This window comes from Ochotona curzoniae, unplaced genomic scaffold (genome assembly GCF_017591425.1).
Source record: "Ochotona curzoniae isolate NIBS_2020 unplaced genomic scaffold, NIBS_Ocur_1.0 contig_2235, whole genome shotgun sequence".
NCBI lineage: Eukaryota > Metazoa > Chordata > Mammalia > Lagomorpha > Ochotonidae > Ochotona > Ochotona curzoniae.
In genome coordinates this window covers 1,579,840-1,597,425 of record NW_024465384.1, presented here as the reverse complement: position 1 = coordinate 1,597,425, position 17,586 = coordinate 1,579,840, and the positions used below count along the sequence as shown (strand labels likewise).

Here is a 17,586-nt window from a genome sequence, read left to right as displayed (position 1 = left end):
GTGCGAGCGGAATGCGCCAGCATGGCACACGCTATTCAGAAACTTCATACAGAGCTGAGTCAGTCCTGAAAATGGAGGAGACATTTGGGAATTCACAGCAGGGTAGTGGGTGGAGGTGGGGAGACATCAGGGTTGGGAGGGTTCCTGGCTCGACTGTCCTTATAGGATTGTTGCTGAAGGCAAGGGTGGGAGACAGGGGAACCTGATGCAGTGTGGAGGATGATCACCCAGCAAGGGCGGAGGGAGTCTTGCCCAACTGGCTTAGCCGGATTTTTGCCGAAGATTGGGTCAGGTAGGTCCAGGACCAGCTGCAGGATGACGAGGCCTCTTGGGGATGATGATGTGATGTGGTGTGAGTGTTGAGAGCACTGGCACAAGTTCCAGCCGCTCTGCTTCTGATCCAGCTCCCTGATAATGCACCTGGGAAGGCAGCTGAAGATGGCCCAGTTTGCCATCCCCGTGGGAGACCTGGATGGAATTCCAGGCTCCTGGCTTCTGTCTGGTCCAGACCTATTGTCAAAGCCATCCAAGAAAGGAACCAGCAGACCAAAAAACCTCTTTCCCTCTGCCTTCCACGTAATTCTTTTTTTTTTTTTTAAAGAAACAATGAGGAGGCCTAGTGCAGTAGTCTAGTGGCTAAAATCCTCACTTTGCATGCACCAGGATCCCACATGGGTGTTTGTTCTAATCCCGGCAGCTCCACTTCCCATCCAGCTCCCTGCTTGTGGCCTGGGAAAGCAGTCAAGGACGGCCCAAGTCCTTGGGACCCTGCACCCGTGTGGGAGACCCCGGGGAAACTCCTGGCTTCTGGCTTCAAATCAACTGAACTCCAGCTATTGTGTTCACTTGAGAAGTGAATCATCAGATGGAAGATTTTTCTCTTTCCTGCTTTCTGTATATCTGACTTTCCAATAAAAATGAGTAATCTAAAAAAAAAAAGAAGAAGAAAGAAATGATGAGGCTCCCTTGCAAAGATGGCTGCGAGGAGCCCAGCGGTTGGCCAAGGAGGGAGTCCACTGCTTCACTGCCATGGTGAGAGCTGCAGAGCTCTGGTGTGACGTGAGAGAGCATGTGCCTGCTGGACAGTCCTCCACGCCTGGCGTGGACACACGGCGTGGATGCACCTGTTCCTTTGCTAGAAGATGCCATTCCTTGCAGGAGGAGGCTCAAGGAAGAACTGACCAAGCCCCCCAGTGCAGAAGCCAGGCGGCGCCTGTCTGGTGTTACTCACAGTCTAACTAAACGTCACCCGGGTCCCCGAGCCACCGTACCCGACCAGCAGCCCCTTGGCGCTGAACAGAGAGGACCACGGCTTCTGCTTTGCTCATGGGTTTGAGTGGGGATGGGCAGATAATCATATGGCTTTTCCCTGCGTTCACCCAAAAAATGGAGGATGTAGGACTTGGGAGCACTTTCAAAATTGATTTTCATTTTATTTGAGAGTTTTCCTGTCCTCTGATTTACTATGATAGCCAGGGCTATGCTAGGCAGGAATCCCCCCAAAATTCACAACTCCTATCTGGAGCCACAAGCCTGCCAGGGTGCGCATCTGTGGGCAGCATGATTGGAAGTAGAAGGGAGTGGCTCAAAGCAGGCACCTGGATGAAGCTGTTGTGGGGACAGCAGCAGCTGTCCACTTTGGTTTGGGTCTCAGCCTTGGCAGTATTTGCCCTGAGTCCTCCTCAGTCAGTTTACCAGCCTGAATGCCGACTGCCAGCTCAACGGAAGCCTTCCAGCGCTGATGGTCTTTGACCCCAGTTTTCAGCCAGCAGTGGTTTGGTCCAAGCCCGCAGTCTCCTTCCGGCTTGTGCCTTGTCCCCCTGCCCCGGGGTGGTGCTGGGCGTGCGGGTGTGTGTGTGTGTGTGTGTGTGTGTGTGTTGCTCAGCACAGCCTCTCTTACCTCTGTGCTTCTTTGTGGACACATGTGTGCGCTCCAGCCACTTCCTCTCCCCACTTGCTCGCGCCCGGCCTCCGTGGTTTGGCGTGTTGCCTTCCCAGATGTGTGGAAGCAGCTGGGTCCTGAGTCTTCAGGGTGCACATTTCCTACACAGCCTCTGAAGCAGCCCACGAGTTGCATCTGACATCTTTAGCTGTTCATAAATGTGTTTGACAAACCCCCACCCTTTCGCGTCTCCCCTGTCCAGCAACCTGCTGATGAATGGCGTGGTGGGGGCCAGGGCCTCCCAGCTGGGGGAGGACAATGACTTATAGCTCACCTGGCCTGGCTCGGTCTGTGACTCAGGGAAGCCAGCGGATTCAGACGGATCTAAGCTCCATCCCTTGCTCTGCCCTGTTGACCTTTGACTCCGGTCAGGTCTGTCATTGCTTCCTGCTTCCACTTCAGAATGACTGTGGGACGAGGAGGAGGAGGAGGAGGAGGAGGCCGGCCCTGCCGCCCCACCCCCACGCCTGCACACTCTTGCAGATGTGTGCGTCTCGTATGTGTGTTGGTGCTCATCTGGTCCTCCTCTTCCATAGGGTATGGCAGCTGGCGAGAACTGGCCAAAGCACTGACCAGCAGGAATATGCCAGCTGTGGACCCGAATCTCCAGTTCCACCGCCCCCAAAGGTTGAACCTCAAGGTACGGGGCAGGGTTGGCCTTTTCCCCTGCTGCTATGTTTCACCGGGCCTACCCGTGCCCGCCATCTCCATGCCCTGTGGCCTTGTGGAATTTCCATTATGATGTCTGAGAGTCCTAGCCCGGCATCCAAGGTTCCCCAGCTGTGCAGTGGACGTGTCCATGGCGTGGCTGCCACAGGCCTGAATTTCCTGGCTTCAGCAGAATAAGGCTAGTTCAGAGAGCCCAAGACTGAGCCATTGCAGGCCCATGGTCTCCATCTCAAACTGGGTGTCCTACCTGAATATTTTCTATTTGGAAGTTAGAGTTCGAGAGAGAGAGAGAGAGAGAACTTGCATCTACTGGTTCATTCCCCAAACGGCTGCAACAAGCCGGAGAATTCCATTCTGGTCCCTCACATGGGTGGCAGGAGCCTGGACACGTGGGACAGGCACCCATAGGTGATGCTGTGGTCACAAGGGCAGCTTGCCTTGCTGTGCCTCAGCACTGGCCCCTTGTTCTACCTTAGAGAGGATACTGGCTAGCAGGTGCCAGGAGTCGGAGATGACGCAGCGGACAGATGTCCCTCCTGGCAGTTAGCTGGTGGTACAGTTTATAAAACAGTAGCAGGTGTGGCCAACATTCGCTAGGGAGGCAGATTAAGGAAACCAGAGTCCAGCGGAGTGTGGAGCCCCAACACTGAGCCTAGCACAGAAGCGGGCCTGCCTCATGGGGGTGTTGGGGTGTTCCTGAGGGGATCCCACTTCTTGGGTCAGAGCCCTGAGGGATGGAGAGGAAGAATGTGTCAGGAGCCTGTGCATAGAGGGGCCCGGTGTCATGAGAAGTCACTTTTGGGGCCCGGCGTGATGGCCTAGTGGCTAAAGTCCTCGCCTTGAACGCACCAGGATCCCATATGGGCGCTGGTTCTAATCCCGGCAGCCCCGCTTCCCATCCAGCTCCCTGCTTGTGGCCTGGGAAAGCAGTCGACGATGGCCTAAGGCCTTGGAACCCTGCACCTGCGTAGGAGACCTGGAAGAGCTCCTGGCTCCTGGCTTCAGATCGACATAGCACCGGAGTCACTTTTGATAGGGGAAGATAGAAGAACCTGAGAGTGTGGCTGAGGGTGTGATGGAATACAGCGACAGGAGTGTCCCTTGGCAAGCTTTAAGGGGCAGGAAGGGTCACTCCCCACACTGCTGCCCGTTAGCAGGCAGCTGGAGTCTGCAGTGGAGCCGGGACTCAAAACGTGGCCCTTTAGACGTGGGAAGCAGGTGTCTCGGGCGGCTCTGCCATGCCCACGTCCTTGGGTCCCCAGTGCTGTTCTGCCCTCGGTTTCTCACTCCGCTCTTCTCATCAACTTCTTGCTCTCTCTCCAGGACCAAGGAATGGACCAAGATGGGAGCAGTAACAGCAGCTACCTGAAGTGGAACAAGGCCGTCCCCTGGCTGTCGGAGGTGAGGGGCTGTCCTCCGGCCCTGTGCTTGGTGAGGGCTAAACATGAATGTCCATGGGTGGTCGCGCAGAGCCCCAGCAGCTTTCTGAGAATGGCTATTTTTAACACTCTGCCTCGCTGGAGAGGAGCACTGGCTTTCGCTGAAGGCCTGCGGCGTGCCAGGCGCTGCGTGTCTTCCCACGCCAGCTTTATGTCCCTGGAAGATGGTGCCGTGATCCGCCTATCTTGGATGGGAGCGACAGGCTCCGAAGGAGGCTTTCATGGCCGTGCGAGTCACTTCCACACACTCCACTTTCTTCCACTTTCTTCCTCCTCTTCTTCAAAATCAGAGACAGAGAAACTCACAGTGGAACCCGCAGTTGAGTGGGGTATAACAGGCTAAGCACTTGGGATGCCTGCACCCCATATCAGGGTGCTTGGGATCTTGTCTTGCTTCTGCATCTGATCCACTCTCCTATGGGTGGGTGGCCTGGGTGGCCTGGGAGGTGATGGCTGGAGTAGCAGGGAGCTGGATGGGAAGCGGGGCCACCAGGATTAGAACCGGCGTCCATATGGGATCCCGGGCGTGCAAGGCGAGGACCTTAACCACTGTGCCACCGCGCCGGGCCTCCGCTAGATGAATTTTAAAAGCCAGCTTGATCCTGCCCCCCCGTCTTGGAACCACATTAACATGGGGAAGCATCCGAGCAGCCTGTTTCTCTGGGTTTAGCTCAGCATGTCCCCGTTAACTTGCCGCTCCACGATCTTATTTTTTTTTCCTATGAAATAGTATTAAGGTTCTCTGAGATGGGTGCTCTAAGGAGCACGCGCTAGGCAATTCTGCTGTTAGAAAACGTGGCATGGCACCACGGGTCAAAGGCGGCATCACCATCAAGAAGCCACTTCCTTAGGAAGGCGTTCTGCAGGTGAAGACCTGGAGGCTCGGGGAGTTCACTAGCAGGTGTAAGCTGTCTCTGAGGACAGTGCCTTGCAGGGTGGCCCACTGCTTCAGGCATAGAAGCATAAACTTGGGCCCAGTGCAGTAGCCTAGCGGCTAAAGTCCTCAGCTTACATGCGCCGGGATCCCATATAGGCGCCGGTTTGTGTCCTGGTGGCCCCACTTCCCATCCAGCTCCCTGCTTGTGGCCTGCGAAAGCAGTTGAGGACGGCTCAAAGCCTAGGGACCCTGTTGTACCCATGTGGGATACCCAGAAGAAGATCCTGGCTCCTGGCTCCTGGCTCCTGGCTCTGGATCGGCTCAGCTCCAGCCATTGCAACCACTTGGGGAGTGAACCATCGGACGGAAGATCTTCCTCTCTGTATATCTGACTTTCCAATGCTTGGCTTTCCCATTTTGCAGCTCTCCTTGGAGCCTTGGGGCCTGCGGCCATAGATTCCTTTTCCTGGCTGAGGGGTATTGGCCCGCACCTATCTCGGCTTTATCTTTTCAACCTGGGTGGTTTTAGTTCCAAGCCACCCACTTGTGCTGGGGTGGAAGGGCAGGAGGCAGCATTGTCCTGAAAGTGGTGGTAGGTTATCCACACCGTGAAACTGCCTCTTTCTGTAAAACCCTGAGACAGGCTGGGTTACCACGCTGGCACACCTGCACGAGGTGACATCATTATGCCCACCCCACCTGGAGATACTGTGATGAAAAGAAGTGGCATCTGAGATGAATTGGTCTGGGGACCTAGCCTTCTTTAAAGGACAGCTCGGATTGCTTTTCCGGCAGAACCAATTATTTCCTTCCTTGTGTGTTGTTAATTCCTCCAGCTTTTTAGGTCAGTTAAGGATATATAGAAATATAGATGAATATGTAAAAACTAGACATTTATTACATATTAAATACTGATGCAAACAGGTGACCTTTGAAACGCATATTTAATATTTTGATAGGTAGGTGTGACCTTTTGGTTCTGAGATTAGATGCTCCCGTGTAAAGTTCACTTCGCAAATGAGGTCCAAGCCAGCACCCAGCATCCTGTGTGGGTGGCAGGGAGCCAGTGGCTGGAGTCAGGAGCCGGAGGGGACTCAAAGCAGGCACTCTGATGGTACACCTGGCCATCTCTACCAGCGACTATACCGTTAGGCCACAAGTCTGTGCACGGTTTTGTTTCTGTTTGTTTCAGTATTTTTTTTAAAAAAAAGATTTATTTTTATTGCAAAGTCAGATATACAGAAAGGAGGAGAGACAGAGAAGATCTTCCATCCGATGTTTCACTCCCCAAGTGAGCGCAGTGGCTGGTGCTGCGCCGATCCGAAGCCGGGAGCCAGGAACTTCTTTCCAGGTCTCCCACACAGGTGCAGGATCCCAAGGCTTTGGACCACCCTCGACTGCTTTCCCAGGCCACAAGCAGGGAGCTGGATGGGAAATAGGGGCTGGCAGGATTAGAACTGGTGCCCATGTGGGATCCTGGAACTTTCAAGGTGAGGATTTTAGCTGCCGGGCCCTGCTTGTTTCAGTATTAACGACAGCTAACAGAGGCTCCTTAGCAAAGTGCTGATCCGGCCTGCTTATTTTACCAAAAAGAGTAAGAGACTGTGGAGTTAGGTCATCTGGTCACACAGCTGCAGAGGGGCCCCCTCCTGGTATCCAGCCCGGCCCCGGGCTCTCCACTCCTGGGGCTCAGTGTCCCCGATGCTTGCCTGCTGATAACAGCATAGGGGGACAAGGGTGGCTCTTTCTGCCAAGCCTCTGTGAGCTGTCAGCAGTGTCCTGTCCTGCCCTGACCGGAGGGCTCCCAGGGGTTACCAGCTCCCCTGCAGGTCACGGAGTTGGCCCAGAGCCTGGCAGGACGGAACCTGAGAGAACAGTGGCAGTCTGCTGCCCGTCTTGGCTGCAGCTCAGGGGCTCCGGGGTCATGGGTGACTCTCTAAGGCCTGGCACAGGTGGCTGGCCTTCCTGCAGTAGCTGTTTTCAGCCGCTTACCTGGCGTGGACTCAAACCTCAAGCTCGTGAGCGTCTTCCCAGTGCCAAGGTCTGTGTTGGTCAGTCATAGACCTGAGTGCTGACCTGAGCGCTCAGTCTGCTAATTGGCTCCTCCAGTCAAAACCCAAATACCAAGGTGCTGCCCCAAGTTTGTGGAAGCAAAATTAAAAAAAAAAAATCTTTGGGGTGGTGCCAACATCTTGAAAACCATGCCTTTAAGAGACCTTTCTGAGGTCATGGAAAATGCCTATTATCAATAAATGCATGGATTTTACAGTGTTTTGACTTCCAAGTAAACTTGGTCTTAGTTCCATTGTTCTGCGAGTTACTTAAAAAGGAGGAAATTTGGTGAGTTTAAGGTCAGATAGGAGAAAGTCCAATTTGCGCAGAAGTTTTGTTCTGGCTTTGGTAAGCCAGGGCTGGGACCCAGACTCCCACTCTTGAGGTGCCCATGGCTGCCGTCCTGTTTTATTGTGTGCTTCGGTTTACTTTACAGATCTATTTGAAATCCCGAGTTATAGAATTCACTTCCCAGTTGGCCGCAAGGCCAGCTGGCTGCTGGGCTAGGTCCATCCAAGTGTCCTCTGTGGGTGGCAGGGCCCCGAATACTTGAGCCATCTTCTGCTGATCTTCTGGGGTGCAGTAGCAGGGAGATGGATCGAAGCAGAGCTGTGGGGACTCGATCCCACACTCTCATACAGATGGAGTTCCCTGGAACTCGGACTGGAGTCTGGTGAATGGGAGCCGGTGGTGGCCAGATGGCCCTGCTGGGCTGCGGCCTCCTGCGCTCTGTGGCCCTGCAGCTCAAGCCCCAGGCAGGTGGGCTGGTCTGATGGAGTGGGGGTCCTGGGTGCTTACATCCTGTGATGGTGGGCTTTTTCTGGGTTGAAGGCAGAGAGCTGCCACCCCCCCCCCCCACACTCCATGCCCCTGGGCACCTCCCCCCCAGGACAGTGTTCACACACCTCCTCCATCTTGAACTGGACAGAGCAGACGGTGCTTGCGGAACAAATGAATGAGTGTGTTGTTCTTGGCACCTGCCAACCTCTGTTCACTCAAGACAGGTAAGAGGTGTTGGGTCCACGTGGAGGGAGCCAGCAGCTGTGCTGGGGGAGTTAGAAGAGGCCTCGCAGAGAGAACTATTCCAAGGCCTTCCGAGCCAGGAGTGGGCTCTGCTGGCGTGAGGAGAAGGGAAGGGGTGTGTGTGGTTTTAAGATTTATTTTTTATTGGAAAGTCAGATTTACAGAGAGGAGAGACAGGTCTTCCATCTGTTGGGTGACTCCCCAAGTGGCCGCAATGGCCTGACCTGAACTCCGATCTGAAGCCAGGAGCCAGGAGCTTCTTCCGGGTCTCCCACATAGGTGCAGGTCGCAAGGCTTTGGGCCGTCCTCGACTGCTTTCCCAGGCCACGAACAGGGAGCTGGATGGGAGTGTAGCAGCCAGGATACGAATTGGCACCCACATGGGAATCCGGTACATGCTGAGTGGGGGATTTTTTAGCCACTAGGCTACCGCGCTGGGCCCCTAGGTGAGCTTTTGTTTGAAGGCCTGTTGGGAGGCCCTTTGGAGCTTGTGCTCAGATTTGCTCAGGGGCTGTCCTTCACACCAGTTCAAGTTGAGCCCGGTGGGTGAGTGAGTGCAGTGCAGGGTCCGGCAGGCCTGGCAGTGCCGTGGGGCTGTGGGGGTTGAGTGGTTGTCCCAGGTGAGGGTCCATCAGCGGCCTCGCCCTCCTGATCCACACTGCAGCCTCCCCCTCCCCACGCCTGTGCCCTTGCAAAACCAGGATCCGCAATGCATCACGTCACAGGAGTTTATCTGACTGGCAGTTCCTAAATTGTCTTTGGCCGCCTACAGCCAAGAGTTGCCCTGCTGGTGTCTGCCCAGCCTCCTCAGCCCGCCTTGCCACCCTGCTGGATGACAGGGGTTGGGTGGTGGGCGGGGGATGGAGGGTCGCAGGCCTGCCAGCTTGTCAGGCCCCCAGGTCACGGGGCTGCCTCCCAGCTGGGGCAGTGCCTGGGCCCCAGAGGGCTGCTCGGGTTCCCTCCATGCCTACCCTAAGAAAGCCCTCCTCCCGCCACGCACACACAGCAGGGAAGCGGGGCATCATGCCTCCCTCGCCACCACCGCGCTCCCTGCCCACTCCCTTGGCCTCTGGCCTCGAGGCCGAACGCAGGCTTCTCCGGTGGCACGGCCCTCCCCCCATCCGCCTCGCTCCTCCCAGGGAGGCACAGAGAACAGGCCATTTGTCGGCGACAACCGTGGCTTGTACGCTGGACTTGAGTAATTCGCCCAGAAGGAACACAATGGCCTCTTTCTTCCGTCAGACCCGAGCGCGTCCCCACCACCCGACCCCCACTCCTGTTCCTGCGAGTGGGACTCACATTCCTAGCACCTACCGAGCCAGAGTGCCCAGGAGGCAGCATGTGGCTCAAGGGGCAGCGAGAGACAGGCTTCCCAGGGTCTCTTCTGGACCCAGCTCCGGGCAGCGGTCCCCAGAGGCTGCCCGTGTCCCTGGTGAGGTGCTAACCTTTCTAGACCCCGGACACCCTCAGGACCCCATTGCTGAAGACCTGGGCCCCAGGTGCAGGGCCCTGCCTGTGCCGCTCCATTTTCCTAAGGGCAGCTCAGCTCTGACACCTGCTGAGCTCCGGTGTGGGGAGGGAAGGGCAAGGCCTGTGGGGAGGCACTACCTCCTGGAAAGGAGTTCGCCTCCGCCCGAGGTGGGATGTCCGGAGACTCAGAGGGTACATTGGGACCACACCCCAGGCTCCCCTCTCTGCTTGTTGACAGCGTCCAGCCCTTCCCTGCCTTAGCCCTTCCCTCTGCTGCAGGCCTCCAGGCCCGTTTGTGTTCCTCACCAAGGCCACGGGGCATCCCCCTAGGCCCCTCCTGGTCCGCAGGCTACCTGCAGCAGGCTCCAGAGAGGTGGAGCCAGATCCCAGGGGCCACCTGCAGTGCCATGCTGTGGGCTTCCCCCTGGTGGGCGTGGGGGCGCAGGGACACAGGAAGCAGATGGCTGTGGGCAGCAGGCAGGAAGGGGGCAGGTGGGAGAGCCAGGCTTTAGCTGGAAGCCCATCATGGCTATACCCGTTCTCTCTTGGAAAGGTCAGGCAGCCGCTTTTCCACATTGGAAGGAGCAGCAGGGGTGTGTGTGTGTGTGTGTGTGTGTGTGTGTGTGTGCATGGCAAGGAAAACAGGCTCCATTCCTAGGGCCAGCCCTCATCAATGCCAGAGGTAGCAGCTGTATGGGCTGTGTCTGCACCCTGGGCCTGTGTCTGTCCCTTGTGGCCCCTGCGGCAGCGAGGCAGGCGTGCGTGGCTGCTCACCTTTGTTCACACCTCTGCTGTGCAGTTCCGGGGCCGGGCCAACCTGCACGTGTTCGAGGACTGGTGTGGCAGCTCCATCCAGCAGCTCCGGAGGAACCTGCACTTCCCACTGTACCCCCACGTGAGTGCCTGCTGTGCCGCCCTGTCCCCCTGGGGCAGCTCCCCTAGCTGGGGCCCTCTCCCCTCCCTGCGCCTCCCCACCCTCACTCCCCTTGCTCCGTCCCAGGGAGGTGTCACCCTGCGTCATTTTGTCATTTCCGTTTGCAAAGGGGTGACTTCACGGCCATCGGGTGCAATTGTGCTGCTGTGCGCTATCCAAGGTCACCTGATTGCAGTGACACGAGGGGGAGGGTTCAGTCCGGAGGCCCCTCTGGACTCGCCCTGCAGTCCCAAGCATCCCGATTTCTTCAGCTCCTCTTCCCTCTTCTCCTTGGCTTAGATCCGCACAACCCTGAGGAAGCTGGCTGTGTCCCCCCGATGGACCAATTACGGCCTCCGCATCTTTGGCTACCTGCACCCCTTCACCGACGGTGAGTCCAGCCCCGAAGGCCGGCCCTTCCTCCTGTTGCAGGGTTGTACGGGGCACGGAGCCGGCAGCTAGGACATCCGCCTGGGCCCACTGAGTCTCGGGGCCGTGTGGCTCCCCAGTGTGGTGGGTGGGCTGCCATCCCCGAGTCCCCACTGTCTCCCTCGATGTGGAAAGCCCGGCTTTACAAGGGAGGCACAACTGCACACACGCCTGTGTGCCCAGCCCCTCTTGCCCTACCGGACGCTCTCCCCCTCTGCCCAGGGAAAGTCCAGTTTGCCATCGCCTCAGACGACAACGCCGAGTTCTGGCTGAGCCATGACGACCAGGTTTCAGGACTTCAACTGCTGGCCAGCGTGGGCAAGGTAGGCTCGGAAGACCCCAGGAACCGCTAGCCCGGGTCAGCGTGCACCTCCTAACCGCCCACTTCACCCACTTCCTCTCTGTCCTCCATCTCCCTTGTCCTTCCTGGTTCCCCTCCCCTTTATTCCCCACGCCCCAGACTGGAAAGGAGTGGACGGCCCCAGGAGAGTTTGGGAAATTTCGGAGTCAAATTTCCAAGCCGGTGAGGTGAGTATAGGGGAGTTATATTGGTGTGCCCGGGAGACTGCCAGCCTGTGACAGGGGCCCACGGAGGGGCCCGGCTCATGGAAGGCCACATAGCTAGCCACTCAGTGACACTCAGGACTGGGAGACAGGGCTCCGGTCTCCTGGCCCTCCATGGCTGGAGTAGCCGGTCTGTCCCGACCGGAATCGCTTTAGGGAGCGAAAGCTAAGGTCAAGAGCGCCACCTGGTGGCTGTTTGAACACAACGCCTGTCCGCACCTGCGCAGGCACAGGCTTGAGGTTCTCTGTGAAAAGGCCTAGTGGGTGACCCTATCCAGGCAACTTAGAACAGTAGTGGCTGACAAACTGCAGCCCCACTACTTGTACCCGTGTGATACTGAGCAAACGTCCAGGGTTGGGGATGTAAGAGCAGAGGGAAGGTTGGAGTGGGAGTGGCCCACAACCCTCCACGTGTCCCTCTGTCCCGCCAGCCTCTCAGCTTCCCGCAGGTACTACTTCGAGGTGCTGCACAAGCAGAATGACCAGGGCACGGACCACGTGGAGGTGGCGGTGAGTGCCCCCCGCCCTTCCCACCTCTCCGAGCTCCTTGCCACCCGCCGCCCCCAGGACCCCTGTTAGACATCAGCTGCCTTCAACCTGGCACACCCACCCTGTCTCCTCCTACAGTGGCGAAGGAGTGACCCCGGGGCCAAGTTCACCATCATCGACTCCCCTTCCCTGTCCCTCTTTGCAAGTGAGTAGGCTCTGCCCCGACGTGGAGTCCGACCCAGGGTGGTGCCAACACTACACTGGGGGCTCAGCAGCCCCTCCCACCCACCCTGCAGCACCGGGCAAGGCAAGGGTGCTGAGGATGGGGGGGGGCGGGAACAGTGAAGGCCAAAGCTCAGGGCTGTGGGTGGGGACGTAGGTGGGGTGAGGATCTTAAGGTCAGGGGTCCTTAGCAACCCCTTGGGGAAGCCGCTGGGACTCAGAAAGATGCCCCTGCCCACTCCAGCATGGCACGTACACATGAGCCAACCAGTGGTTCTTGAAAAATTAAAGCAGGAAAAGCCAGCTTGAGGTTAACCATGAAAGAACTCTGCCCCTGGCTTACTTGTGGCTTACCTCGTATCTGGAGGAAAGAGGAAACCACCACCCATGGGGGGCAGCAGTAGGTGCTGGGGAGGCTGTGGGGCACGAGGAATGGGCCGGTTGGCAGCCGAAAGTCACTGATGTGCCAAGCAGGAGGCGCAGGTGGTAAGCTGCCGGGTAGCTGTGGAGTACGAAGCAGGGTGTGGGCCCTGTGGCTTCCACGCAAAGCTGGCAGGAGGGGGAGGGACGGGCAAGTGCCGGGGTGTCGGGTGCGAAGGGCTGAGGCTGTGGGCACTGAGTCCAGCGGGCGTGAAGAGGCAGCAGTCATGGCCTGAATCATGGGACCCCCGCTGCCCGTGAGGAAAACGCAGTTGAGTTCCCGGATGTCAGCTTCAGCTGTAGCTGTTGCTGCAGAACTGGAATTCTCATCCACTCGTCTTGCTCCCTGTCTGCCTCTCGGATAAAAAGCATATATGAAAAATGCATGTGATGCAAATGTTCTGCGTGACTTCCAAAATGGTTATGCAGAATGAACCCTTCCACTAGCGTTTTAAAACGTTGGGTGTGATGGTTGTCTTTCTAGTCTCAGGCAGTAACAGGAAGAGGTCTGGCCTTTCCCAGAAGACATGAACTGTTGGGGCTGGGACCGAGAGGAAAGTAGAGAGCCGAGAGCTGACCCCCTTCTGCTCCCCCGGGTTAGGGGCCAGCAGGGTGGGGAGGAGCAAGGTGTGCCTGTCCTGCAGTCTTCCATCGGGCCCAGTCTCTCTGGTTCCGCAGACACGGCCAGGCTGGCGTTTGGTGAGGGGTGCTGGGTGCTCACAGCTGCCTCTGTTCTTCCCTGCCTGGCCTAGACGAGACGGTCCTGAGGATGGACGAGGTGGGCCACATCCCTCAGACAGCAGCCAGCCACGTGGGTGCCCCTGACGGCCAGCCCGGAGACCAGCAGCCGCCCGCTGACATGCTGCAGCCTGACCCCCGGGACACCCTCTACCAAGGTGGGGCCCTGCCGCTGGGCACTGCTTCCTCACTTCCTGGGACCCTACAGAACAGAAGCCTTGGGGGCCTGTCACTTCTGCACAGTCTCCCAAAAGCCACAGAATTGTCCCCAACCCCCTTGCAGCGTCGGATCCAACACGCATGCGCTGTTTCTTTTATGATGCAGTTCCCACCCCAGCCTCAGTCTCCTCCTCCATTCTTTCCCCTGTATTATTCAGACGTGTTTATGTACGGTTGTGCACATCGGTATAGTGAGACATTTGTGTAAACATCACCTAGGACATGAAAGAACTGGAAGCCAGTGGAGGAAGGGTTCTCCCGTGTCTCCTGCCCAGCCTTTTTAAAAAGGATTTATTTTACTTTATTGGAAAGACAGATTTACAGAGAAAGAAGGAGAGACAGAGAGATTAGCCATCTGCTGTTTTACCCTCCAAGTAGCTGCAATGGTCAGAGTTGAGCTGGTCAGGAGCCAGGAGCTTCTACGTCTCCCACATGGTTGCGGGGTCCCTAGGCCTTGGGCCATCCTCTGCTGTCTTCCCAGGCCACCAGCAGGGCGCTGGATCAGAAGGGGAGCGGTCGGGGCTCAAACCGATGTCCATATGGGATGCTAATACGTTAGGTGGAGACTTAACCTACTATACCACGGTGCCAGCCTCCAGAATGTTTGCATTTCAAGTGCTGACAAAGCTCCTTCAGTCTCTCCCTTGAGGAAAAGACAACCAGAGGCCGGGAAGGTGCTGGGTGCTCACTGGATGCCCTCCTTTCCCTCCGCACCTCATGCCCAGCCAAGGAGCAGTGCCCATCTGTTGGGCATCCCTGGCTGCTGGTAGAAGATTGACAGCGCGATTCCAGCCCTCAGCCTTCTAAACCAGACCCAGTTCAGGCTGCACACCCACCCTCATTCCTCTTCCCCTCAACTGTCCCCAGTGCCTCTGCTCCCTAAATCTCACGTCCGCCACGTGCTGCCTGATTGTCCCTACAAACCCAGCTACCTGGTGGACGGGCTCCCCCTGCAGCGATACCAGGGACTCCGGTTTGTAAGTCCTGGGCCCTGGGTGGGGGCAGGTGTGCAAGGGGGCACCGCTGCCTGTGACAGGGGTGGGGGGGCTGTGAGACAGACTCTGAATGTCCCCTTGGGTCCCTGGGGAGGAACTGAGAGCAGGCACTGTGCTTTAGGGCCCCTCCTCCCCCATGCACTCCACCTCTGCCCCGCGTCCAGCTTCATCCTGCCTCTCACAGCCACCTGGGGCCGAGGAAGGATAGGGGATGTGGGAAGAGGGGCTGGTCGTCTCTAGGGGCCACGAGGTGGAGTTGAGGGCACGAGTGATTGCCAGGCCGGGCGGCAGGTGGCATGGGATTGAGAAGGCTCCCGGGAGGGGAGGTGACCTCGAGCTGTGTTCAAGGCATCCAGAAGTGGGGAGGGTGGTGAGAGGAGATGGGAGAGGATCAGCTGGCGAGGAAGGAGGGAATGGTATGAACTAGGACAAGAGATGAGGCTGTGGGGTGTGAGGCTGGGCTCAGCCTGTATTTGGTCCAGAGAGCCCTGGGGAACAGGCCTACAGGTGGGCCGAAAATCCAATTGAACTTTCCATGGGAACTCCCGACCAAGGGTGGGGTTTCCCCTGGCTGTCTGGTTTGTCTTCAAGATCCCAGCCTCTTCTGCCGCTGCTTCGTGCACTTGCAGGTACACCTGTCCTTCGTTTATCCCAATGACTACACCCGCCTGAGCCACATGGAGACGCACAACAAGTGCTTCTATCAGGAACATGCCTACTACCAGGACAGGTGAATGAGCGCCCGGCCACCTGTGTGCTGCCCTCCCCGCCCAGGAGCCTCTGCTCTGACGCTTTAAACAGATATACCGCCCCCCTCCTCTCCTGCTGCAGCCCACACAGCCCTGGGGACCCGGTGGGTGCCAGTCCCTCCCTTCTTCCCGCAGGTTCAGCTTTCAGGAGTACATGAAGATGGATCAGCCTGAGAAGCCGGGGCTGGAACGGCCAGGTACGGCGACCACCGAGGCTTGTGGGGCAGGCCAGGTGGGGGTAACAGCTGCCACCTGCTCCCAGGGCAGCACAGACCGTGCCGGCTCCATCCCGAGGGGCTTCCGATCTCAACCGCAAGACCCCTCCCCACACCTGTGAGGAACAGAGCGGCACCCAAAGCCTCCCCAAGTCAGGTGCCCGTGGAAGCCACACTGCTCTTGCCAGTGTGTTGGAGTCAGCTGCAGGGGCGGCCGTGGGCACCCTCAGTGGCGTGCTGGCGCGAGCCCAGCTCGGTGTGCCCTGCCGCAACACCTGCTTGTCTCCTGGAGGGATCCATTTTGCTCAGTGTTGAGCACAGCCCTAGGAAAGGTGGAGGTTTGTACCTTTGGTGTGAGTGTGGGCACTGGCTTCATCGAGGCGGAGTGGTTTGCCCCTCAGCGCAGCCAGTAGTAGGGTCCGGATTGAATCCCAGGCTGGAGCTCCTTCTTGTGTCACACAGTCACGAATTGTCCTGTGCATCTTGTTAGAAAAAAAGATGAAAACTGGGGCGGGCTCTGGCCTCGTGGGTAAGAGGCTGGCATCCCACGTCTGAGTACCTGCGTCCGAGATCCAGAGCTGCTCCAATTCCAGTTTCCTGATGATGGGCACCCTGGGGGGCAGCACCTGATGACTTCAGGGCTTGAGTCCCCGCCACCCATGGAGGGGGCCCAGCTGGAGTTCCAGACTCCTGGCTTCAGCTTGGCCCAGCACTGGCCATGGGAGCATTTGGAGAGTGGACCAAGAGACAGCAGAACTCCCTGTCTCTGTCTTTCAAATAAATTGAAAAAAAATTTTTTTTTTGTAAGTTTGAAAACCGCTGATATGAGGTGTGGTTATCGTTAAACAGCAGGTTTGGAAGAGGACCTTCTAGAAGAATCCCAGTATGCAGACACGGCAGAGGAGACCCCTGCTTCCCCGGACAGGGATGCCAGGATGTCAGAGGGCCGACAGGTGCCTCTCCCCAGCCCTGGGCAGGGGGTCACGGACTACCGGCTCCGGAGCCTGCGGAAGCTCCTGGCCCGGCCCCGAACTGGCCTGCTGGCTCCCTTCTCCAAGCGCAACTCCACGGCCCCTTTCCCAGTGAGACTTGGCAACCTCCCTGGCCGCCTGGCACAGGAGAGGAAGCGGAAACCCAGCCCCACGCCCAGCCACGACTTAGCTCCTCCAGCCAGGCGGCCCCCAGGACACCTTGCAGGAGGCCTGCCTCAGAAGAAGAGGCTCCAGCCCACAGGACCAGGCCCGGACAGGACTCTAGAGCAGTCACAGTGGCTGAGTCAAGTGGAGTCTTACATCGCTGAGCAGAGGAGGGGCGACAGGATGGAACCCCAGGCCTCCAGGAGGACTTGGGGTGCGGAGGAGGAAGTGGTGGCCGCTGTGGGCCAGGAGGAACAGGTGGAGGAAGAGGAGGAGGTGGAGGAGGAAGGGGAGGAGGAAGAGGAAGAGGAAGAAGACATGAATGAAGTGTTTGAGTATGTGCCTGTGTTCGACCCTGTTGTCAACTGGGACCAGACCTTCAGCGCTCACAACCTTGACTTCCAAGCCCTGAGGACCGACTGGATCGACCTGAGCTGCAACACCTCGGGCAATCTGTTGCTCCCGGAGCAGGAGGCACTCGAGGTGGCTCGTGTCTTCCTCAAGAGACTCAGCCAGCGGAGCCGGGGGTAAGGTAAAGGGCTCTCTCTCGGCCTCGGGCCGCCTCCGGCCACCTGCTGCCCTCCCCGGCTGCTGGCCTGGGCCCTGGCATTGAGGACCTGGTGGATGGGGCCCCCCTCCCTCAGGGAGAGAATAGGAAAGAGCCAAAAGGTGAGACAGACCCCAGGGCCTGAGTGTGGCTCGGAGCTTTCTTTTGCCATCCATCCAAGCAGTTAGCACTTTTTTTTGTTTGTTTTTTTAAGAGTGAATTCATGATCATGAAACCTGCCATCTTAGAATGCACCATTCTTTGATTTGAAAGTGTGTCCATGGTGTTGTGGCTGGCACTGCCAACGAAGCCCAGAACATTTCTGTCCCCGTTCAAAGTCTTTCCCAGACTTTTAGTGGCTTCTTTCTGTTCTGCCTTCCTTCTGGCCTCTGGCCACTGTGGCTTTTGTTCTCTTCATCAGTGCTGGACACATCCTGTAAGTTCAGTTGTGTGGTGTGTGTGTGTGCTTTTGTGCCTG

The 17,586-nt window shown here is 57.7% G+C and overlaps 1 protein-coding gene across 1 annotated transcript in view; it reads left to right on the top strand.

Annotated features, from left to right (window-relative positions):
* Nucleotides 1-17,586, top strand: part of B4GALNT3 (beta-1,4-N-acetyl-galactosaminyltransferase 3) — a 76,689-nt gene that overhangs the window by 50,645 nt on the left and 8,458 nt on the right. The window contains exons 2-14 of the mRNA XM_040972241.1: nucleotides 2,479-2,582; nucleotides 3,935-4,012; nucleotides 10,272-10,367; nucleotides 10,686-10,776; nucleotides 11,037-11,137; nucleotides 11,275-11,342; nucleotides 11,810-11,888; nucleotides 12,006-12,072; nucleotides 13,262-13,405; nucleotides 14,334-14,443; nucleotides 15,091-15,191; nucleotides 15,346-15,407; nucleotides 16,275-17,088. Coding sequence (XP_040828175.1) covers nucleotides 2,479-2,582; nucleotides 3,935-4,012; nucleotides 10,272-10,367; nucleotides 10,686-10,776; nucleotides 11,037-11,137; nucleotides 11,275-11,342; nucleotides 11,810-11,888; nucleotides 12,006-12,072; nucleotides 13,262-13,405; nucleotides 14,334-14,443; nucleotides 15,091-15,191; nucleotides 15,346-15,407; nucleotides 16,275-17,088 — 1,915 coding nt within the window. The remainder of the gene's footprint in view (nucleotides 1-2,478; nucleotides 2,583-3,934; nucleotides 4,013-10,271; nucleotides 10,368-10,685; nucleotides 10,777-11,036; nucleotides 11,138-11,274; nucleotides 11,343-11,809; nucleotides 11,889-12,005; nucleotides 12,073-13,261; nucleotides 13,406-14,333; nucleotides 14,444-15,090; nucleotides 15,192-15,345; nucleotides 15,408-16,274; nucleotides 17,089-17,586) is intronic.